The sequence below is a fragment of the Diabrotica virgifera genome, chromosome 6, assembly GCF_917563875.1.
Source record: "Diabrotica virgifera virgifera chromosome 6, PGI_DIABVI_V3a".
Classification (NCBI taxonomy): domain Eukaryota; kingdom Metazoa; phylum Arthropoda; class Insecta; order Coleoptera; family Chrysomelidae; genus Diabrotica; species Diabrotica virgifera.
In genome coordinates this window covers 199,523,499-199,548,813 of record NC_065448.1, presented here as the reverse complement: position 1 = coordinate 199,548,813, position 25,315 = coordinate 199,523,499, and the positions used below count along the sequence as shown (strand labels likewise).

At 34.0% G+C, this 25,315-nt stretch overlaps 1 protein-coding gene across 1 annotated transcript; it reads left to right on the top strand.

The window, feature by feature from the left end:
• On the top strand, window positions 1–24,725 carry LOC126887132 (cyclin-K). The gene is made up of 4 exons (XM_050654489.1): window positions 1–235; window positions 3,329–3,588; window positions 13,477–13,821; window positions 23,061–24,725. Exons 1-4 carry the CDS (start codon window positions 139–141, stop codon window positions 23,535–23,537), a joined length of 1,179 nt encoding a protein of 392 aa, XP_050510446.1. The 5' UTR covers window positions 1–138; the 3' UTR covers window positions 23,538–24,725.
• The last annotated feature ends 590 nt before the right edge of the window (window positions 24,726–25,315 follow it).

Below are 25,315 nucleotides of genomic sequence, written 5' to 3'. Positions count from 1 at the left end.
TTTTATAATAAGTTAGGTTATAAAATTTAGTTTTGTGAATTTGTGATCTGTTATTTTAGGTATTTAATAAATTACAAAACAAATGAGAAAATTATTAATCATAACTTACATTATTATTGAATAGAGTTAACCAGGAAAATGCCAGGGTGGTATTTTAATAAAAAAGAACTGAAAAATACACCTTCATCTCAAGATGGAATCGACTATAAGACTGAAATGCGATATCGTAAAGAAGGTAAGCTTCTTGTTTAATAAAATAAACGTTAAATAGATCTAATTTGTTTCTGTAAATGAATTCGTCAAGTTCATTGAAAGCAATTATCAGAAGAATTCTATAAATTTGTGATCTTTGAGTTGTAAATTTGGGTTCTTTAACTTGTTTTACTCGACCGGAACTAGTAAACACATAGGACCTATATTCTGACAAAACAAATTGCAAGTTTAATAATTACTATATTTCAATTTGGTTATCTTAATTTTAGTAGTTAATGTAGAAGAGTGATAGTGTTCTGCATCAAATTTTCGATTTTCATGGATACAAATTATATCACATAAAATATTATTGTGCTAAGCTTATCTTTGTACATTTTTGGGGTTAAAATCAATAATTTTCCACTCTATTGAAAACTGGTTTATTCCTAGTCTCACTCTATCTGAAACCCATCACATACAAAGTACAAATTTCACTCTTGCTTTTACTTAGACAAATATTAATGTCAGTATCTGTTCATACATGAATCATTTGTTACATTTTGCATGCAAAAGTCCATTGTTATATCATGATCATCAGTGGTGCTACAGCCCTAATTGAGTCTCAACCTTCCCCAGTCGTTTCTGTCCATTGCCAACCGTTGCCAATTTGCTGTTCTGATTTTTCTCGTGTCCTTGTCCACACCTTCCCTCCATCTCAGACTTGGTTTACCTCTATTCCTATTTCCTACTGGCGCCTCTAATATGGTTCTTCTGAATGGGTCATTTTCATTTGCTCCTGACACATGTCCAGTCCATATGTGTTTATGAAAGACATTAAATCTCTACCATTTACTATTTCTTTATACAGTAAAACCTCGATAGAATGGACCTCTATTTAACGGACTTCGGATATAATAGACAACAAATCCTATCAACTGTAAAAAAAATTGAAAACCGAATTCTGGAAGAAAAATCAGCAAGGACAGGTTCTCGGCACTGCTTTGTGCTAACGCCGATGGATCGCTTGGATTGTCTGCTATAATTTTGGCAAATCTGGTAAACCTAGAGCTGTCAAAGATATAATGCATTACCTGCCCGTTTCATATTATAGCTCTAATAAGACATGGTTCATCACAGCTATTTGTACCTGCATGTGCAGTGAGAAAATTTCAAGAGAAGAAACAGGAAATACCGCCGAAAGAGGTGAAATTTTTATTGATTTTAGACAGCGCTCCTGCTTACCCCATTGAAAATATTCGACATTTAGAAGATGGCATCTTCTATGTTTTTGCCAAAAAAATACATCGTTTATTCAACTCAGGGATCAGTGAATAATTTTGGCAACCAAACGAGTATATTGCAGATAGTTTATAGATGAAGTAGGAAAGTAAAAAAGTAGCAAAAAAACTGGATTTCTTGTTCAATTACAGATTTGTACACTGTATATAAATACAGCAGACGATATTTTCAAAAAAAAATGTGATTGATTTTAAACCTATTTTTATATAACGGACTTTCGGCTTTAACGGACATTCTGTCCCCCAATTAGTCCGTTGTATCGATGTTTTACTGTACTTGTCATATAATTCGAAGTTATATTGCCTTCTCCAAATACCATTCTACAGATTGCATCCATTATTCTACTTGGTTAGTTAGACACATTAGTTAGTAACACTGGAAACATTGATTTTCTATTATGCTGAGACATTCAATCCAGCCAGTCCAGAGCTTTCGAAGGTGGAAAATTAAAATGTTTTAAGGTGTATTTTAAATCTTGATATTATAGCTCATCTATATTTAACTCATTCGATATCCATACTGTAAACATACCTCAACTGAGGTACCCAGCTTGTAACAGTTGATTGTACCCTCAGTACCCTCATGCTGATACACTGTTGGAGTGAGCACTGATCGAGTTAAGGATATCTATTGTCCTCAATATTTTCTTTGAGCAAAATTTTGTATCACCACATTCAATTTTATAATACCAATGGTGGCCTGTATTAGATGTATCTACTTTTTAGTTTACTGGTTTAGTGTAGTTTTACTTTTTAGTTTAATATCTTGTTTATTATTTATAGATTATTTGTTTATAGAAGTGAACACCCACAATTTTTTCACCCCTGGAAGTTAATGTGGATTCCACAGCACCCGCTGTGGCCACACTTGAGTCAAGGGCTTCATAAGAAATATGAATGCTAATCATTCTCACACTTTAAGTGTGGTTTTGTATATTATTTCTAATATAAGAAAGCATTCTTCTTGTTTACAAGTTTACTGTTGGAGAAAATACAGGCCACATAATATTATTTTGGAGATGTGTTTTTGATGTAAGATAAGTGGTGCCACACATCTCACAACACTAATATTGTTTTTTAATCACAACCATACATGAACAACAGTCTAATCACTGTTTTATATATCCTGATTGTTGATGTTTGTGCTAGGCTGTTTTCTGCCCGAATTCTCCCTTTTATCTCTTCTGTGATATCATTATCTGCAGTGATTGTCTCTCTGAGATATTTAAAACTATCCAGTCTTTCTAAGTTATAGGAGTCTAATGTACATATATTTGGTTTTCTCTTCATTGACCCTTAGACCACTTTGCGTTGCCTCTCTCTAATTTATTCAAAATCTCCTTCACATTAGTGGCTGTTTCCCACAATGTCAATGTCATTCGTGCATGTTAGTAGTCATTTACTGTCAGTAGTTCTGTTCTAATTTATGCTGTTCTTACTACTTTTTCCGGGATTATATTAAAAAGGAGAGGTGACAGAGCATCTCCTTGTTTCAGGCCACTATTTATTTCTAATAATTCTGAGAGTTTGTTACCTGTCCACTCTGGATCTAACTAAAATATATCATATAACAATCAGTTTAACAGCTTGGCTGTGTTTAGAGATGATATTTATAAACTTACATCGAGTGCGTTAGAAGGCATATTTATGTCCTATATATGACCTTTGCCCCAGTGCGGTATGACATAGTCTACACAGCCAACCTTTAGTGTAATTACGAGGTCTATTTGTCTCGTAACTCAGCCAAGATGTAAAAGATGAATTTTTGTGTCACAATAGGACTATGACATAAACAGTAATTTTTTAAAAGATTATGTATTCCAATGATTGTTTTTCAGGTGCCAGGCTGATCATAGATACTGGTACAAAAATGGATTTAGGATACAATACAATGGCAACTGGTGTAGTTTATTACCACAGATTTTACATGTTTCATTCCTTTAAACAGTTTCCTAGATATGTCACTGCCTGTTGTTGTTTATTCCTGGCTGGAAAGGTGGAGGAAACGCCAAAGAAATGTAAAGACATTATAAAAACTGCCAGAGGCTTACTTAATGATCATAAATTTGCAACATTTGGAGAGGACCCAAAGGAAGAGGTAATATTAATGTTTTGTACAGCGAATATTATCTTGTGCAGTTTTTATGTAGGGGAAGGCATTGTACCTTGGGACGGTTTTGAAACAAAAATTTTTATTATTACTTGGGTCAATTTTATAATAGTTTTATTAATACTGAATTAAAGCCCATGTTTTAGGGAATCTATTAATATTTTAAAATATAAAATTAGTCAATTATTAAGTGAGTAAAAAATTATTTTCTTTACCCTTGCCAAGTATCCCAAGGTACATCAGGGTGTTGTACATTGGGATACAGGGTGTTGTACCTTGGGACTAAGTAAAAGAGTGGCATATGAGGGAGCGAAGGCAACTTGCATATGATTTCTCCCTCGTCTATTTCATAATTGAGTTTCCTTTCTTAACAGAAAAGTATTTCTTCCAGTTTTACAATGATTTCATACAAACTGTCTACATATTTTTTGTACAACTTTTGCTACATAATAAACAGATTTCTTCTTACCATCAATGTTAACTAAAACAATCGTCTTGTTTTATTTCTTCACATTTAATCTTCTCCTGTAAGGCTATATACATTTCTTCCTCCAAAACTCCTTGTATTAATTCTTGCATGGATATATCACAATCTTCTTCGTCGGACAAAAAAGTCATTTCTTCATCCTCAAAACTACCGGTCTCTACAGACTTCTTTTCTTTTCAAATTTGTTATCTATCTCCTTTTTTCCAGCGTGTCTGTCAGTATTCTGTTCCTTCCAGGTTGTCTTCCTCTTTTGGTCTTATTTCTCGCCTGAGGTTTTGGAAATAGGCGAATCGTTTTGGGTGTCACTATTTTAGATGTTAATTGGATCTGTAGGTGATATATATTCGATGATGATCGCTGGACTAAAGGCTCACTCACTTCAAAATGACTGGTAGAATCCAACACAACTTCGTTTCTTGGTCCTTGAGTCTTTTCAATGTCTGTAGGCCTACCAATTGTATTTTCCTGAACCAGTTCATGATCAGTTACATAGGATGAAAGAAACTCGTCATAAAATTTTTTTTTTTCAAATGGAAATATTACTACCGCCTGAAAACTTTTGTTAATATTTTATTTTGTAAATGCTTTGTTGTAAGCACTGCCAATTAATCCAACTACATTATATAGTCTGGTAAAATAAGATTACACTACATGTAAATCAAAATGTAAATTCGTACAGGTTGGAACAAATTTTATATCAAAGTTTAGGTGAGTACAAAAGATATTTTCAAGAAAGTATCCAAATCATATAAGGGGATCATTGTTTAAATAATTTTTAAACATTTTTGAACAATATTTACATTTTAGTGAAGGTCTTTAGGGTTTTTTTCTACAAAGCTGAAGGACAAATCTTTCACCTAAGACTTACTAAATTTGACCCCCTATTTATTTAAATAATTATATATAAAATTGAAAAATCAAATTTGCAAAAAAGTATTTATTGCATTTTAAATAAGCACTATAAATTATTTTATTTAATAGGAGAAGTTGCGCTAGACTACCACTATTAAGCAAAAAAAAATTGGTTAAAAAATATTTAATAATTTATGAGATATTTCATTTGTTTATCAAATATTTTTATATTATTATTAAGTTTTAGGTGAAAGATTTGTACAGCTTTGTAGAAAAAAAAACCCAAAGACCTTTATTTAAACAATGATCCCCTCATATGATTTGGATACTTTTTTGAAAATATCTTTTGTATTCACCTAAACTTTGATATAAAATTTATTCCAACCTGTACGGAATTACATTTTGATTTTTTTTTATTTTATTAGGCTAATATCCTATCTGATGTATCTAATACCTTTCAATTAATGCATTAAATTGAAAAAAAATATATCAGTGTTTTACCTTGGGACGTCCTAAGGTACAACTGCAGTTCAGTCCCAAGGTACAACACATTGCAGAAAACTAAAAAGTGCATCTTAAATATATTTGAGTTTAGTTGTACACGATAAATAATTATAGCATTGAGTAGAGCACATCTCAGAGTATAATAAATGTTTTATGTTTATCCATAAATTAAAGAGTAAAAATTATAAAAAATAAAGACTGAAACAACAAAAAATTACTTACGAATAATAATTTCGTATTTAGTTCTGTAGCTCCCACACAGCTCTCTTAAATGTATCCAATCACTTTACACTACCCCCTGGTGTCTAAGTGATAAACTTTAACAGGTTAGTTTGGTCTGTCACTCATATATGACAAAGCAATTAAGATCGTCCCTAGGTACAACGCTTTCCCCTACTTGAGTGATTTGATTGGCCTAGCATGTATAATTTTATATGTATTTAGCATTTTTCTTCATGTGTCCCTCCACTAAAGTAATATTACATCAACCGTGAATTCTTTGATGGTATTTTAAATACGGATAAATACAAAACATATGAGCATATAAATGTTTGTTTGAATATAGAATATAAAAAACATACAAATAAAAAGATTATTAGGTTTAATGGATAAAACATACAGGTAGTAAGTCCCAGGAATTCAACTCATAAATATTGGCACTATCATTTTAAAGTAGTCTACTTTAAAATGTGTAATAATAGGTATGCCTGAATTGTCAATATGAATGAGTCAGAAAATTTAACGCCAGTTGTTATCTTTTATTTTTAATCAGGTTTTGACACCGTAAAATTACTTATAATATTAATTAAAATCAGCTTATTATGTTTCATTTCGTCCGTTTTGGCCTCTAGACCTCTTCAGTCTTCGAAATCAAGCTGCCTATTTAAGGCCATCGGTACATAATTCGCAAATATTTTACGGCTATCCCTACTTTTCTGTCTTTACACGGCAAATTACGTGTAGTAAAATTCTCACTGGTATGGATATGTAAACTTTACTTAACAATGTCATCATTAACTTTAAAGATGGCTTTTGAATGTTCTTAGATAACTGTTACTTGTATAATTAATTCCCTTAATTATTAATTCAGTTAATTAATATGATTATTTCATTCATAGGAGATTCTGACCAATAGAAAGCTACAGAAATAAAAATTAAACTGATAATTTTTGATAATATCCCGTCGTCAAGTATATTACGTCAGATGCCCTTCGTTGCTACGAAAAAATACATTCAGTGACATTAATGACAATTAATGTTTTAAAAATTATAAAAGTGATGACTTTTAACCGTCAAATATTTATAACAACCTGTGTGTTTAATTGTACTAATTTGTACGTACATAAATAAATTACAATAAAATTTTGGTTTTCAACCGTTTTATTCATGAAATAATCGCAATAAATTGCACTCGATCCGATCTCTAAAATTATTATCGAATTTTTGCCCTCGTGACACTTTGACATTAAAACTGTCAAAGTGTCACTCGGGAAAAATTCGATAATTTTAGAGCTCTTGTGCAATTACTACTGATAATTTTTTCACTAACTGTGTATTCAGTGATTGTAATAATTTATCTACTGTACAACAAAAACTAATAATCAATCGAGAAAAGAGGAAAAGTAGTGATAAAGTGATTTTTTAATAATATATTGTTACTATGAAACGCTTACAATTTTGAACATCTTTAACAACAAAATACTTGGATCACTGAATATATCCTGGTGTATTCTCTGCTTGGATCTTCCATAAATAATAAACAATAAATAACTTTTTATCAAGTTCACGTCTTAAATCAATTATGTATCAAATACACTATGCTTTTTCTCATGAGGATCTTTCAGTGCGTCACAGTTTTTCGATTTCTTTCTAACGCATTAAACTGTATGTGACAGAAAAAAACGCACGTCGGTGATTACATTTCGTCGATGACATTTATAACATTTATTCTAGTTGTCAATAGATGGTGCTACAAGCGAAAATAAAATAATTTGCGAATTATATAATATATCTACGAATATAACTGAACAATTTAAAAGACTATACAAATCAAAGAAAATACCATTTTATAAATGCAATAAATACAATTGATTTGGTTTTATGCCAAATTGCAAATAAAATTTGACAACTGTCAGATTTAACTAAAAGTCATGTCACTAAAATGTATATTATCACGGACTTACCTTTTTTTTTTTATCATTTGTGACGCACTGAAAAATACTCATGAAAAGAAGCATATCAATATTATTTAATCAACAACTCAAAATATTCCCGATGCCATGTCAAATATTTAAAATTTTCACTGTCTGACTGACAATATGCTGACAATATTCTATTCGACTGATTGCGTTGTATGACAAAGATAGAGTTGGAAAATCTTACCACCGACATTGTGTTTATTTTTTTCGAATCCTGAAAAAACCAATAAATATTTTTGAAAAATTTAAACGCAGAATGAAAGACTAAATTATTACCGAGGGCCGAAAGTCCCTTAGAATAAATAAAAAGTTTATTTTGAATGAGATATTTGAAATTAAAAATCACTAAATTTTCTCTTAATTTTTCACCCCTGTAACTTATTAAAATAAACATTATAGAAGTTCTCAGGGACTTTCGGCCCTAGCTAATAACGTAATCTTTCATTCGGCGTTTAAATTTTTCAAAAATACTTATTAGTTTTCTCAGGATTCGAAAAAAATAAATCCCATTTGAATAGCATTGGAGCAGAAACTACGTACCCATCCTCTTAAGCAGAATTATAAAAATAAATGGCAGCTTGGTTTCGTTTTGATTCAGAGGTGCTCATGTAGCCCCACTGAAGAGGTCTAGAGACCGAAACAGATGTATGGGGATGGTGGATCATCTCTGAACCAAAATGAAACATAACGCTACCTACATTCTATGAGGATTTTTAGGCGAAAGAGTTAGAGGTTGATTCTGAGTATATTGCGCACGCACTACTGAATTATCCTAATCCCAAGTACAAGAAATACTGTTTTCTCGTACTTGGGATTAGAATCATTCGGTAGAGCGTGTGCAATATACTCAGAATCAACCTCTAACTCTTTCGCTTAAAAATCCTCATACGTAGTATTAGAATGTAGGTAGCGATAAGCTGTTTTTAATTTCAAGTCAAGTCAAGTCAAATTTATTCATCACATGCGACATTATACAAAGTTGTACATGTATGAGACAAGTCAAAGTTACAGACATATAATGTACATATTAAAAGTATATAAATTAATAAATACGACAAAACAAACTTAAAAGTTATTTTTAGAATATGGCTCTAGCTCACAAATGTATTGATGTACACACCTCCGAAAGTTTGGCTGATGTAAATTCATTCGTATATCTATTGGCAATTTGTTAAAGAAACTTATGGCTGCATAATGTGTGCTACCTTCCAACAAAACAGAACGATGTTGTGGAAGCATAAAGTGGTTGTCTCTGAGTCTTGTTGAATAAACATGGTTAAATTGAAATTTATTGAATTCATAAATTTTGCAATGTAAATACATTATACACGAAAATATATACAGACCAGGAATTGTAAGAATATTATTTTGTCTAAAGATACCTCTACAAGAATCTCTAAATTTCATTTTATATATTATTCTAATAGCTCTTTTCTGAAGTACGAATATCTGCTCTAATTCAGAGGTACAACCCCAGACTTCAATGCCATATTTGGCTATTGAGTAAAAATGGGCAAAGTATACTGTTTTTAATATTGATGTATTAAAGAGACGTGAAAGAATTCTCAATGCATAACATGCGCTACTTAATCTGGATTTCAAATTAGAAATGTGGTTTGACCATTTAAAATTACTGTCTAACAGGACCCCCAGCAACTTCGTGCAGTCTGTTTTATCTATTGCTGCTTGTATAGTGGCTTGATGGTTTAATAAATTATTTGACGTGAAAATCATATACTTTGATTTCTCTTCATTTAAAACTAGTTTGTTGGATAAGAAATAACTGTTGATGGTGGATAGTATCTGTGTAGTTTTATTTTGCAAATTTTGATCGCATGTTGCTGTGACTAGAATGTTGGTATCATCCGCATAACTGATGATGTTAACTCCACTCAGTGAATTAGTTATCAAAGCTATATCATTAATATATACTATAAAAAGTAGAGGACCCAATACACTACCCTGAGGGACACCATAATGGATATCCAACGTGTTTGATTCGTATTTAAGTCCATTAGATGTTATCTTTACTTTTTGTCTTCTATTTTCTAGGTAGGAAGTAAACCATTTTAGAACTACACCACGAATACCAATCCCCTCAAGTTTTATTAGCAACAAATTATGATCCAAAGTATCAAAAGCCTTGGACAAATCGAGAAATAAACCACATGCCTTCTCTCGTCTGTCCAAAGCATCCAACACTAAGCTGACGAAATTTGCAAGAGCTGTAGTTGTAGACTTAGAAGATGTAAAACCATGTTGAAAATTATGAAAGACACTATGCTTTTTTAGGAATGCGTTTATTCTAGTATAAACCAGAGTTTCAATTATCTTTGAAAACACAGATAAGAGACTTATGGGACGGTAGTTGTTAAGGTCATCTTTATCACCACTTTTGAATAAAGGGATTACAATAGATAGTTTAAACATACTAGGAAATATTCCTTGTTGAAAAGAGGCATTACAAATATCCGTCAGTGGATCTGCGAAAGCGTGAATGCATTGTTTTAATAACTTAGGGGAAATCTGATCAAAACCACAACTGTCTTTGGATTTAAAACTTCCGACTACACTAGTTATTTCCTGTGGGTTAGTTGGATATAAAAACATAGAACAACTATTACGGTTTTTTTATGCTGATGTAAACCCACCTATTTTAGTAGGATCCAAAGCATCAAGTAACTTTGGTGCCATTTCAACAAAATGGTGGTTAAATTTGTCTGCTAAATTATTATTATTATCACTAGGTACTTTTGAGTTGTTTTGTTTCCCGACTGTTAAGTTTACTAAATGCCAAATACATTTCATTTTATTTGATGATTCGTTTAACTGTCTCATGAAGTGACTACTTTTAGCTGCTTTTAATTTAATCGAATATTCTGTCTTTGCCAAATGAAGGACTGGCCTAAGATGACTATTTTGCTGACAGATCGTTTCTAAAAGTTTTAGCTGATTCCTTAAATTGTACAGTTCCTGCGTAAACCAATTCGAACGTGTACATTTTTTAGGTTTACATTTAAGTAGTGGAAAATGGGACCGAAAGTAATTTTGGATAGTATTTAAAAAAGCTAATGATTTATCCTCAGCAGAAATTGTATTAAATACCTCTGACCAATTTGTTGACTCAAGGGTTTGAACAAAACGATTTATGTTCCTTTCACCATATGAACGGATGAATATATAGGCATCATTGTCTGTGTTAATGCTACATCGGAACAATTGCGCACGATGATCAGAGATAAAACCTTCCACCTTTGTTTTTTGTTGGTGATTTATGTTTGTAGCAATATAATCAATTTGAGTTTTACTAGTTGCAGTTACTCTTGTATAATCATTTACAGTTACGGTTAAGCCATAAGAATCTAAAACATTTACCAAGTTCTCCTTACTTAGTGAATTTGATTTGAAATCTATATTAAAATCACCTGTTAATATTATAGCCTTACCTTCGGAGACTAGCACATCAAGTATTAGATCCAGTTTTGACATAAAAACATCAATAGAGCCACGTCCAGGCAGATAAATACACAACACAACACAATTAAAAAGGCAATAGTCTATTTCAACAGCACTCACTTCAAAATTATATTTCTCAGATTGAGAACATATATTAGAACGTTCCTTCCAAACCACACCCTCTTTCACATAGATTGAAGACCCTCCATGTTCCCCTTGGTCACGGCAGAAAGATGAAGCCAGAGAAAATCCATTTATATGGTGTAGTTCTAGTTGTTCTTTAGATTTCCAGTGCTCAGTTAAACAGACACATACATTATGTAGACCTTCGCACTGCAGGAAGAACTCTAGTTTTTCAATGCTTGTTGATACACATTGTATATTTTGATGAAGTAAGCCAAAACTTTTTTGATTGATAGTTGAAGCATTTTTACCAACTGTTTCAAAATTAGGAGAATTGAATACTTCTAACTTATCCAATTTAAAACCAGTCTTCTGACTAACACTTGGGATATTTAATAATGTAATATCTGGATCAATTATTTTTTCTGGTATTTTCCATTTTCCTCATATTTTGAGTACACGGAATTAACTTTCGTTGGAATTTTTAGACGAGTAGGAATGTGACTGTATATTATAGAGCCCCTTTCGTCTCCTTGCCTTATAAATTGTAAAAGGCAGCGATTAAGGATGTTACCAAAAAGTGGTTCCACGAGAATTTTCCAGATTTATTGTTTAGATCTGGGACTTCTCATTTCTCTACTTATAATATAAACTCCTGGACAAAATTAACGCACCACTTTAATTATTCTAAATATTTACAATATGAACACAAAATAAAACTAAGTTACATTGAAATAATAATACCTACAACTGACTTTATCATAATAATAATACTGACTTTATCATGACCTTAATTTGCCTTATTGTTTCTTTAAAAATTTGTTTTTGTCGGAAATGCGTAAATAAGCTAGCATAACTCCAAATTGCAAAAAGAAAAAAATCAGTAAAGTAACACAATAAAATGCATCTGGGTCAACACTAATACCGTGTAGGTCCTCCTCTACTTCTTATGACTGCATTTATGCGTCGAGGCATGCTTGATATAAAATGTTCAACAAAAGCTTGCGGAATATTCTCCCATTCTTCAATAACGGCCTCAATGAGTTGGTTGTGATTGGCAATAGGGAGTCTACGACTTCGAATCTTTTTTTTAAGATAGTCCCATAGATGCTCTATAGGATTCATGTCCGGACTGTTAGGTGGCCACTCTAATAATGGAATATCAACATCATTTAGGTAGCCAATAACCTGTCGAGCCACATGAGGACGAGCGTTGTCTTGCATAAATAAAAAATTATTTCCAAGAAACGGAGCAAAAGGCATTACATGTTCGACAATAATGTTGTCTTAGTAATAATGGGCATTCATAGATCTCGTACGTATGGGGACCAACTCCGTACGAGCTTCAAAACAAATTCCCCCCAAAACATTTTAGACCCACCACCAAAAGGTACTTTAGGAGAGATATTGCAGCTGGCAAACCTTTCTTCTCGCCTTCGCCAGACACGCTCACGACCACTGGAGCTTTTAGGCTTACTCTAGTCTCATCGGAGAAAAGAACTCGTTTCCCATCATCGATGGTCCCATTTTGATGCAATCTTGCAAAATTCAATCTCTGAACCCTGTGTTCTCTGGTAAGCAAGGGTTTTTTGGCCGGTTTTCTGTTGCTCAATTCTGCTTCATGTAAACGTCTTCTAACTGTTCGAGACGATATCGCGACATTTCTAACATCTGCTAGTTCATTTTTTAGCAAATTGCTGGTGACTCTCCTATCTCTGAGAGCACGTTGTCTCAAAAACGATCATCAATTTGATTAGTGCAACGTTTTCGCCCTTGCCTTATCTTCGATGGTACGACCCGTTACATCATATCGCCTCACCTTGCGGCTGATGCTGGAATGATGTCTTCCACAAACCTGCAACTTATCGCATTGAATATCCTTCATTTAGGAGAGTCGATGCTCGCACTGCCTCCTCCACTGACAAATTTCTTTGGCGGTTCATTTTTTATTTGATATGAACTTCCAAACATGCATGTGATGAAAAATATCACAATAAAAAGCTTGTTTCTCACAAGCACTTTGCTTTAATCGGCACTTTTTATGAAAAGTTTAACTCACTTTTAGCCTAAACCGAAGTTTAATACAAATTATTGTTAAAACAAGACTATTATTAGCTTACATAACAACTGTCACTGTCAAACAAGGTCCATAGGCAACTTGTGGTACAGTAAATTATTAATAAATAAAGATTATTGAGAAAAATATGAGTGGTGCGTTAATTTTGTCCAGTTGTTTATTTATGTTTCATATTTTAGGTGATGACTTTAGAAAGAATTTTACTTCAAACAATCAAATTTGATTTACAAGTAGAACATCCTTATCAGTACCTGTTAAAATATGCAAAATGTCTAAAAGGTGACAAAGGTAAATTGCAAAAGATGGTTCAAATGGCTTGGACCTTTGTAAATGACAGTTTATGTACCACATTATGCCTCCAGTGGGAACCTGAAATAATTGCTGTAGCATTAATGTACTTGGCTGGAAAACTTAGTAAATTTGAAGTTATAGACTGGATAGGCAGGCATTCTAAACATTGCAGATGGTGGGACATGTTTGTAGAAGATGTTACCATGGATCTATTAGAGGACATATGTCATCAGGTAATTATTATTATTTAATTATCTAATCTTATAAAATTAAAAATAGATAAGGCAGGAGGAGATGATGAAATTGAACCGGAAATGGTAAAATACATGGGAGAAGAGGGAATAAACTGGCTATGGACAATATATAAAGAGGTGTGGGAAAAACAAGCAATCCCTAGAGACTGGCAGAATAACATAATTGTACCAATATACAAAAAAGGAGAACATATAAACTGCGAAAACTACAGAGCTATATGTCTGTCATCGGTATGCTTTAAAATGTATACGAAAATAATAGAGAAAAGACTAAGGCAAGAAGTAGAAATGAAATTGGGAGATGAACAAGCGGCCTTTAGACCAGGAAGACAAACAAATGACAACATATATACCATCAGGAACCTAATTGAAAGATGCTTAGACACGGGGGGAAAACTGGTATTAGCATTCATAGGTCTAAGAGCAGCATTTGACACGATAGAAAGACAAATTATAGGGGAATGCTTGAGGAAAATAAATGTACCAAAAAGATTGATAAAAATTATAGAAAGTGCTTACAAAGAGGTAAAAGGAAGAGTACAAATAGCAGGGGAACGCTCAGAAGAATTTAATTGGAATAGAGGTATTAAACAAGGAGATAGTCTCAGCCCTTTGCTATTCATAATCGTAATGAATGAATTAATAAGAAAAACTAGAGCAAGAAACAACCAATTACAGACAATAATAGCATACCATAGATTACAACCGGTAACAATAGAGTCCTTAGTGTATGCGGACGACATAGTACTAATAGCAGATTCCGAGAACAAAGTGCAGAAACTAATGGATATATGGGTAGAGGAAATAGAAGAGATAAAAATGGAAATAAACGTGGAAAAAGGTAAGATAATGATAATCAACGGCAAAGAAGATAATGAAATAAAGATAAAATACAAAAACTCAGAACTGGAAATAGTTACAACTTACGAATACCTGGGAAGTATCATTACTAACGACGGAAAAATAGACTGGGAAATAACAAATAGAGCAAAGAAATCAAACAAGTTATACTATGCCTTAGCCCCAATACTGGGGAAAAGAGAACTTGCAAGAGAGACAAAAATAAACATATATAACACAATAGTGATACCGACTGTGCTCTACGCAAGTGAAAACTGGACAATTCTGGAAAAACATAAGAGCAGAATAAATGCAATGGAGATGAGACATTTAAGAAGGATAGTTGGAAAGACAAAATGGGATAGATTAAGCAACGATACTATTAGGAGAATGGCCAACCAAGAACCAATAATGAATAAACTAAAAAAGAGACAAATGAATTGGTATGGGCATTTGATGAGGATGCAACCCAACAGAATTACGAGAAGAATCCACGAAGCAAGGAACATTGCAAAAAGAAAAAGAGGCAGACCAAGAAAAAAATGGATACAGCAAATAGTAGAGGCGGGAAAAGTTGAAGGAAAATCACTCGAGGAATTAAAAATATTGGCGGAAAACAGAAAAGAATGGAAGAGATGGGTGAATGTAAATTAAAATAGCGATCCTAAATCCGACACCGTGATAGGGTACAAGGAAGGGGAGAAAGAAAGAAAGAAAGAAAGAATCTTATAAAATCCTAATGCGACAAGTCACGGAGTCTGTCCGGTACCTTTTCGATATGTAAACATTGAATTACGTTTAATAAACGTCATTTTATCTTGTTATATTTTTTTTATAACAGCTCCAGAATGATTGAATCGAATTAGCTAATTTCGATGTTAAAACATTTGAGACCATCAGAATCAAAACCTGCTAAATCCTAAATTTTTCGTTTTCCCTTTTTTACACAATTTCAAAGTTTAAGCATATATTAATCCACATGCTAAGGTTGTAGCTCACAACCTTATTAATCCTTTTCAAAATACCACTGAAATATTAACATAGAATCAAACCCTGCTATGTTCATAGTTTTATTAACAATAAAATACTTCTTTTTCTTGTATATTTTGTCTTCCTATAAAAAATGGTTTAATCACGCTAATGGACACTTTTAGTGCTTAATTGCGCCTAAAAGCAGTTGAAAATGAGCATTATGTGGGCTTAGAATCGAAATCTGCTAAATCCAAACTAAAACTAAAAGTACACATTTCTGAAGATTTAAGGGGCATTAGTGTGACCAACTAGTCCGAAAAATCCGGGACATGGCCCGAATTACGAAGTCGTGTCCCATCGTCCCAGATAAGTCTTCCGGACCATCTGAATTTTGAACGTTTTGGTAAAATTCTATTTTGAAATTTTGAATACGTTATTCTTCTAGAAATTTGTGGGACGAAAAAAAGTTGAGAATTTTTAAAGTGTGATACTAATACCACATTCAAAACGCATGCATTTTATATCGTGGATAGTTCTACGAAAGCTCAAACTTTGGACTTTTTTCGTTTCTGTATTTTAAATATCGTCTTCTGAAAAGACGATTCAAAAACAATATCAGCTGTCCGAGGCATGACGCATGCAACGATGTAGTGATGGCTGATAAATGTTTCTTTTTTCGGTTTTTGGAAAATGGCCTGATTTTCAATGAAAAGTCCTGGATTTCAGGTATTTTTTTCAGCCTTGTCCCGAATTCGACTGAATTGGAGTTGGTAACACTAGCGCATGCAGAAAAATGACTCTACAGGGTCATTGATTAGTAGGGTAAAGCTCAATAGCTCCGCTATAGTAATAGATAGCAATAAAAGTTAATAACAAAAATTTTAGCCACCTTTGAGCTTCACATTACAAAATTAATTAGGATGTTACAGGGTGTTCGATAACACAGTGGCAGACCTAACTTATGTTTTTTAAATGGAACACCCTATATTTTATTTTATATTCGAAATCCTGTTAACTTCTCCATCACAAAAATATAAAGGTTTGTAATGTTATACAGGGTATTTACAAAGTTATAACCAATTTTGTATGAAAATCGTAACAAGTTCAACTCCCTGTATAAATAAAAATAAGCACAACAGCAATGGTTTATTAATGCCATATTTTTTTATTTATTGTCAAAATTTTTAAGAATTGTTGATATTGCTAATTTTCTTTATATTGTAGCGTGATTAGTGTAATTACTTCTAATTACAATAAAACTAGCGGTTCGTAATTTATATACGACTTTATTTATATAAGTTACAGACGAATTTATCTTATACACTAAACTTATTCACAAAATATGCCCGTATTTATACCCAGTTGTTATTCTGGAACAATCGACTCCCATCTCGAGCTATCGGCTTGTTCCGCCTACGTGACGTACCTTCCAGAATTCTCCGGCGAGGCCTAGCACATCCGATTACGTCATTCTCGAGGTGTTTACTGTTATACGGGGATCGGCCAAGATTTCTCTTCCGCTACACTGCTCCCCTCTTAAGATCTGAGCGTCTCGATCAGCAACTCTAAATGAAGGCCCAGGATGGCGGAATCTACACGACTCTCCAGCTCTGCATACACCCTTCAAGAAGAAATAACAGTCTACTGTCTTTGAAGGGTACGACATCTTCGGGTTCATGCAACACACAGTGATTTGTACACCAGTTCCTCTGAAGACCACTTCAAGCATGCTTCTCACAATCTTCCAATCCAGATTTTCTACTGCATGGCCTATTTTTGGTAAAGCCAAATTTTTGATGTCATAATTACACACGATTTTCTTCAAATTAGTTAGAGCACGCCATATGTTCTCGTAGCTTGGCGTGTCCGTATAAGACTTTCTGGTCACCATATACAGCAAAGATCGAGGACCATCTTCCAATCGCAGTACTCTTCCAATTTTAGGCTGCTGATTTCTTAACTCGTCCAGGCGGCCGAACTTTCTATTGAATACGGACGATATTCCTTTAGTCATCTCGAGGTCTTGGGCAACACAGTGGGCCAGAGAGACGTTTTCTGGAACACCAAACAGATCTTGCTGAACTTCTGTGGTCACGCCGAATCTAGCACTCTTTCTCGCTGCGTAATTTGACATAAATTGATTAAAACTTGGTTGTGCGACATCTTTCATCTCCTGTTGGAGGACTCGTGCTTCTTCTGTTTCATTTGAGCCAGCATATGGTGCAAGACGATTTATGTGAATAACTTTTGGTTTACCGTTTGGCAACTTCTTAATTCTATATATTACGTCATTTATTTTCTTCTTAACTTCATATGGACCTTCCCATTGTCTTTGCAGTTTAGGACATAAGCCTCGACGACGTTGCGGATTATAAAGCCAGACAAGATCACCTTCTTCGAAGCTTTCATTCTTGCATCGAGAATCATATTGATCTTTCATTCTGTCACTGGCTATCTGGATGTGTTGTCGGGCAAGTTCATGAATGTTGTTCATTCGTAATTTCAGGCGGTCAACGTAGTCTTCGCCTGCAACATATTCCTCGGAAGGTCTGCAGCCAAACTCTAGGTCGCAGGGCAAACGAACTTCACGACCCAACATCAGGCAGGTTGGTGTTTGACCTGTAGTTTCATTCACGGCCGAGCGGTAGGCCATCAGGAATAAATGAATGTGTTGATCCCAATCTCGCTGATGTTCAGATACAACTTTGGACAAGTGTTTACCCATCGTTCGGTTCATCCTCTCGACCATCCCATCTGATTGAGGATGCAGGGGTGTTGTTCTGGTCTTATTGGCACCAATCAATTTACAAACGTTTTGGAAAAGAGCTGACTCAAAGTTTCGCCCTTGGTCGGAGTGGATCTCCAAGGGAACACCAAATCGGCTAAAGAATTCTTTAACAAGTACCTCTGCAACGGTAGCAGCTTCTTGATTTGGTAATGCATAGGCCTCAGTCCATTTTGTAAAATAATCCATGGCTACCAGGATGTATTTATTTCCAGCATCGGTTTCTGGAAATGGACCTGCAATGTCGATAGCTACTCTTTGCATAGGACTTCCAACATTGTACTGTCTCATGGGTGCTCTCTTTTTTACCAACCGGACCATTACCGGATGCACACAGTTCACATTTTCGGCACCATCTTCTTACATCATCTTTACAGTTCACCCAATAGAACCGTTCTCGAACCTTTTGCAGAGTCTTCGTAATACCAAAGTGTCCACCTGATGTACCGTCATGCAACTGACGCAATACTTCTGACACTTTACTTTTAGGTACAATTAACTGAAGCTTAGATTCTGTACCATCATCGTTCTCAAAGGTTCTGTACAGAAGATCATCTTTTAGTACCAGGCAATTCCATTGGCTCCAGTAGGCCTTGACTTCTGGACTACATGCACTAATGTTCTGCCAACTAGGTCTCTCACCTTGCCGCATCCAATCCAATACTCTTTTTATACATGGATCATCTTCTTGGGCGTCTTGTAACTGTTGGGGCTGCCATTGCTCATTAACGACGGTGGTTCGTCTCACAGGGCAAAGCTGCTCCTCTACTTTAAGCCGGTGATTACAACTTTCACCGCATGGCCGTATTGAGGAAGCATCTGTATTTGAACCAACTCTTCCAGCCCTCTTCACGCGTCTCTTCGGGATCGTGTCACGAATCACCCTCCGTACCATTTCCACCAAACGTTCATCTATTCTCTTATCGCCTTTTTCCACGGTTATTACTCGATTGTTTCGTGAAGCTTGGCTAGCTGCTTCGTGTTCCAAGGCAATAGCAAGTGCTTCATCTAAAACTTTCGGTCTTGCTAGTCGTAAAGCTTTCTGTAGTTCACTATCTTTCAGCCCATTGACGAAGGTATCTACCGCAATTTCTTCTAAAACGCTGTCTGGCACCTCTGGATAAGCCAACCGCACCACACGAGCCACATCTGCTTCAAATTCTTGCAGATTCTCACTTGCTCGTTGACTTCTATTTCTCAGTTGTGCTTTGTATACTTGTTGTAGATGGGCATCTCCATAGCGTTTTTCTAAACGAGTGAACAAGGTCTGGTAACATTTTTCTTGACCCTTAGGAATTGATCTTAATATATCTGCAGCATCACCTCGCAAAGCAGCAGTCAAGGAAACAGCCTTTTCTTGTTCGGTCCAATGGTTGGCGGTCGCAATAGCTTCGAATTGTCTAAGGTATATGGACCAAGAGGACTTCCCATCGAATGGTGGTAATTTAAATCTCATATGATGCGATATTTCGTCTCTCGGTGTTTCATCCTTCACTACAAGATCTAAAGCTACTGCATTAACTGATGGTTGTACTTTTGTATCAGTTATCATGCTCTCTAGTTGTTTGATCTTCTCTTCTAGCATTTCTTTATTGTCGTCTACACTTTTCTGTATCTTATCGAATGTTCTGGAAACTTCTTCAAATTTCTCGTCGGTCTGTCTACAAACGTCTTTTATTACTTGAGAAACACTTTCAAATTTCTCATCGCTTTTTCTAGAAGTTTCATCGATCTTTTGAGAAATGGTTTCGAATTTCTCATTGTTTTTTTTACTAACTTCTTCAAGTTTCTCGTCGCTTTTTCTAGAAGTTTCATCGATCTTTTGAGAAACACTTTCAAATTTCTCGTTGCTTATCTTAGAAGTATCATCAATCGTTTCAGAAACAGTTTTTAATTTCGATAAGATTGCTTGTTCTGCTGACTGGAAGTGGAACGTCTCTGGATCATCTCCGTTCTTCGTTAGGACTTCCTCGAGTCGTGCTTGTAGGACTATCTTGAGCCCACTGCTGTCCAGATCCCGTTCCTCTAGCTGTTCACGGAGCTGTTTTACTGTAAGTTCTCGTAGCAACATCTTTGGTCGGCACACACGTACTTTCCAAAATGTCTTTTAAAAGTCTTTCCGAATACCGAACAATCAACGCACTTTAACTATTCCCGACGAATAAAGTCCAAAAGTATTTTAAAGTCTTTCCGAATACCGAACAATTAACGCACTCCGGTTATTCCCGACGAATAAAGTTCAAAAGTCTTTTAAAGTCTCTCTGTAATTCACTTATTTATATCGCACTAAGTTTACCGAACACCGACACCAACTGTAGCGTGATTAGTGTAATTACTTCTAATTACAATAAAACTAGCGGTTCGTAATTTATATACGACTTTATTTATATAAGTTACAGACGAATTTATCTTATACACTAAACTTATTCACAAAATATGCCCGTATTTATACCCAGTTGTTATTCTGGAACAATCGACTCCCATCTCGAGCTATCGGCTTGTTCCGCCTACGTGACGTACCTTCCAGAATTCTCCGGCGAGGCCTAGCACATCCGATTACGTCATTCTCGAGGTGTTTACTGTTATACGGGGATCGGCCAAGATTTCTCTTCCGCTACAATATCAAATACAAGGTGAGTCAAAACGCAAGTACATTATTTTCTCAGTAATGTTAAATGGAACACCCTGTATTTTATATCATGATTGAAAAGTAACATTAACGTACTTTAATTTTTATATAACATTCCCTATGCCCAAATTTATTAGTTTTCGAGATATTTTCATTTTTAGAGCAAATTATTTTAGGTGTTTAAATTTATCTAAATTTTAAGTAAGCCATGACTGAATTGACAATTATTGAAGATTACCGATTGTTAATCCGGTAATCAATGTAACACTGTAGCAAATAAAGAAATAAAAATATTTAATTAGTAATACATTTTACAAACAAAAACACAACCACTACATGCAACATTTTTGAAACAATTAAAAACTATCTTTTTATGTAAATGCAACGAATAAACAAAGAAAATTAGTAATAAATTTTACAAAAAAAACACACTAACACAAAATACAATATTTTGTGAAGACAATTAAACACTACTTTTGTATGTAAATGTAATAATGTAACAAATAAAAAACGAAACATAATTTATCAGTAATACATTTTGCAAAAAAACATGTTTGAAAAAATTAGAAGCTACTTTTAATAAAATATTTTTAATATTTAATTACATAAGGTGTTTAAAATTATCTCCTAACACATTTATGTACGCCTAAAAACGATCATTGAATGAGCTACTTACTCTACGGAGCATTTGTAAATTAACACATCGAAATACACTTTGTATTCTATTTTTCATCTCATCCCTTGTTGTTGGAGGTATTTTATAAACTTCATTATTAACGTAACCCCAAAAAAATCAGTCCAGTTTATTAAATTCTGGTGATTTGGGTGGCCACGCTACTGGTCCATTGAAAAATGAAAATATCTCGAAAACTAATAAATTTAGACATAGGGAATGTTATCTAAAAATTAAAGTACGGTAATGGTACTTTTCAATAGTGATATAAAATACAGGGTGTTTCATTTAAAATTACTGAGAAAATAATGTACTTGCGTTTTGACTCACCCTGTATTTGATATAAAGAAAATTAGCAATATCGACCATTCTTGAAAATTTTGACAATACATTAAAAAATATGGCATTAATAAACCATTGTTGTTTTGCTTATTTTTATTTATACAGGGAGTTAAACTTGTTACGATTTTCATGTAAAATTGGTTATAACTTTGTAAATACCCTGTATAACATAACAAACCTTTATATTTTTGTGATGGAGAAGTTAACAGAATTTCGAATTTAAAATAAAATATAGGGTGTTCCATTTAAAAAACATAAGTTTGGTCTGCCACTGTGTTATCGAACACCCTGTAACATTCTAACTAATTTTGTAATGTGAAGCTCAAAGGTGGCTAAAATTTTTGTTATTAACTTTTATTGCTATCTATTACTATAGTGGAGCTATTGAGCTTTACCCTACTAATCACTCACCCTGTATACCAAATTGGTGTGCTATTTTATGACATTTATTGATTAAGAAATGACGGATACTTTTTTGGAAATTTACATATTTAATGTTTTTTTTCTCCTGAAAAATTTCAAAAAATGGATCTAGCAGGTTTGGATTCTACAGGCCTCATTTGTAGGAGTCCCAAGGAGGGTTTAAAAGGTGACAAAATGTGAAGAAATTGTAAAGAAAATACTAAAAACAACAATGTTATTGTCATATACACACATATATATTATACTCCTTTATATTTGCGTCACGAAAACTGCGAATAACTTCGGGTCTATTTACTTTTTACGTTTCCCGTGAAATCCACGCTTTTGACACCTTGTTTGATCTAAATATATGGTATTTAGAATGGTTTCCTTAAATTTTTAAATAATTAAAATGTATCGCCAATACAAAAAGGGACGATCTTGTTCTTAGAAAAGAGCCTCTCATGTAGCTAAAGTGTTGCAAAAGCCAAATCAGTACTTGTTTAAATTTAAATATATTAACTAGTGATAAAGGTACAGTAGTTAAATGTTTATCTTACATTTAAATGTTTTAGGTTTTGGATTTATATTCGCAATCAGATACAAATCCTCCAGACAGTCCACCAATGGCACAAAAAGGTCCACAAACACCATCACCAATACCAAGAGCTTCAAATGGTCACGAAAAACCTTCTTCGCCTGAACAGCCCCCTCCGATGGTCAAAATACCACCTCATTCAGAAGTGCCCCAATTTCCTTACCAAACTTTTACTTGTGGCCCCCCACCTACGGCTGTATATCCTACTCCAGTTCCAACATTCTCCGCACCTCCAACCACACATCCACCTCATCTAACAGGTCCTCCACCTGGACCACCTCCTCACATTAGCGCTCCTCCACCAAACGTGTTTCCATCATTTGTAAACCATCCTCCACCATTTGCTCCTCCACCTGTAGTTCCTACTGCAGCTCCTCCACCATTTTTCCCTGCAAATGCTCCTCCTCCGAATCAACCTCCACCACACAGGCCATTCTATGCGCCTCCTACGTAGTTTCCATTTTCCTAATTTTATAGAATAAACAATTAGGAATAGGCCCTAATGTTTTCTAATTTAAGGGTTCCATTTTTCACAATTTGACCAGATTTAGACAATTTATTGCATTTTGACGTTTGAAGTTTGCGATTTTGTGACACCACGTGATCAATATTACAGTCTGGAACATCTGGAATTACTGAGTTACGTAGTATTGGTATAAACTTACAGATGTTTGAAATGTGTCGAATACGTTTTAAATATCTTAAATTAAGTATTATACTAAAATCACCATAAAGATGCATCAGAAATAAACAAACCAAGACACGTTGAATGTTACGATGAGCACTCCCGAATCATGATCTACAACGTATAAACTTTGTAAATCATGATTTGGGTTTTACAATGTATACAGGGTGTCCCCGAAAATAGTGCGTTTCTTTAAGGTATGGATATAATACACAATTTAGAACAAAAAAGTCCTATAACATGTTTTTCTAAAGTTAACCGTTTACAAGAAAAAAATTACATTGTTCTCCAAATAAGTGAATTTTTATTTTCATAAATCTGAATGACATGGCAACGTAGCCTAGAATAACTTGCTGTGATTGTGGAAATTTAACCTAATAACCCTTTGTTTATTTACTTTGAGGTGTTATTTTTGGGGTTGTTGACATCGTAGATACCTACCTGCAAAATAATAATATGGGTTTGGTTGATATTTACATTATTTTACCAACCAGATGCAACTGACCTACAAACCTACTTTTTTAATCTCTAGATTTTTGAGTTGCGCGTTGTTGCCAGACTTCAATTTGCATATCAAAATGTATTTTCGTTTTTTGGTCAAACGGATCAATTTAGAAAAAAATGTTGTCTTTTTTGCTCTACATTGTGCCTTCTACTTATACCTTTAAGGAACGCACTATTTTCGGGGACACCCTGTATACATTGTAAATTATGATTTGGGAGTGTTCCTCCTAACATTCAACGTATCTTGGTTTGTTTATTTCTAGTGCATCTTTATTGTGATTGTAGTATAGGTACTTTAGTTTTAAGATGTGATATTTTTTACTAATGTAAAAAATGGTTGCTTCAAACATTGAATTTTTTGTTATTTTGTAAATTTCATAAATTATTTTAAAACATAAATGGGAGATATATCTTGTATGATACAAATGTATTATCAATATATTTTTATCAAAAGTGTGTTTTTTTATTTACTACCAAAAATGGAAGAGATTATTTTATCTCAAACAACAAAAGAATATTTGAAGACGTCACAACAATAAACAACGTAACCACGGATAGTGACCATCGTATAATTAGAGCAAAAATAAATATTAACATGAAAGAATAGAGAAAAAGGATCTTAAAAAACAATGCGGATAGATGCCTTTAAACTAAGAACAAATGAAGAGCAATTCCGAGAGGTCTTAGCGGATAAGTTCGAATCTGATCCTAAGACCAAATTGACGAGATTAATAAAAACCTTCTCGAAGCCGGATTACAAGTCGCAAAGAAGACAAAATAAGCAACGAACCTAAACAACTAATGACGAATCGAGAACTACTAGCGCAAAATAAACGCCATACTCAAGAATACATAGCACTTAATAAAACAATTGGAAAAGAACTAAATCGCGACATACAAAAATGGAACGAGAACTTAAGAGCAAACAGAAGCGATCAACAGGTAGCAACAAACGCGTTCCAAGATTGCGGCTCTAATTTTGAATATTTTGTCGAGATATTTGGCACACATATTCGTAATATAATAAAGAATGGCGGTACAGA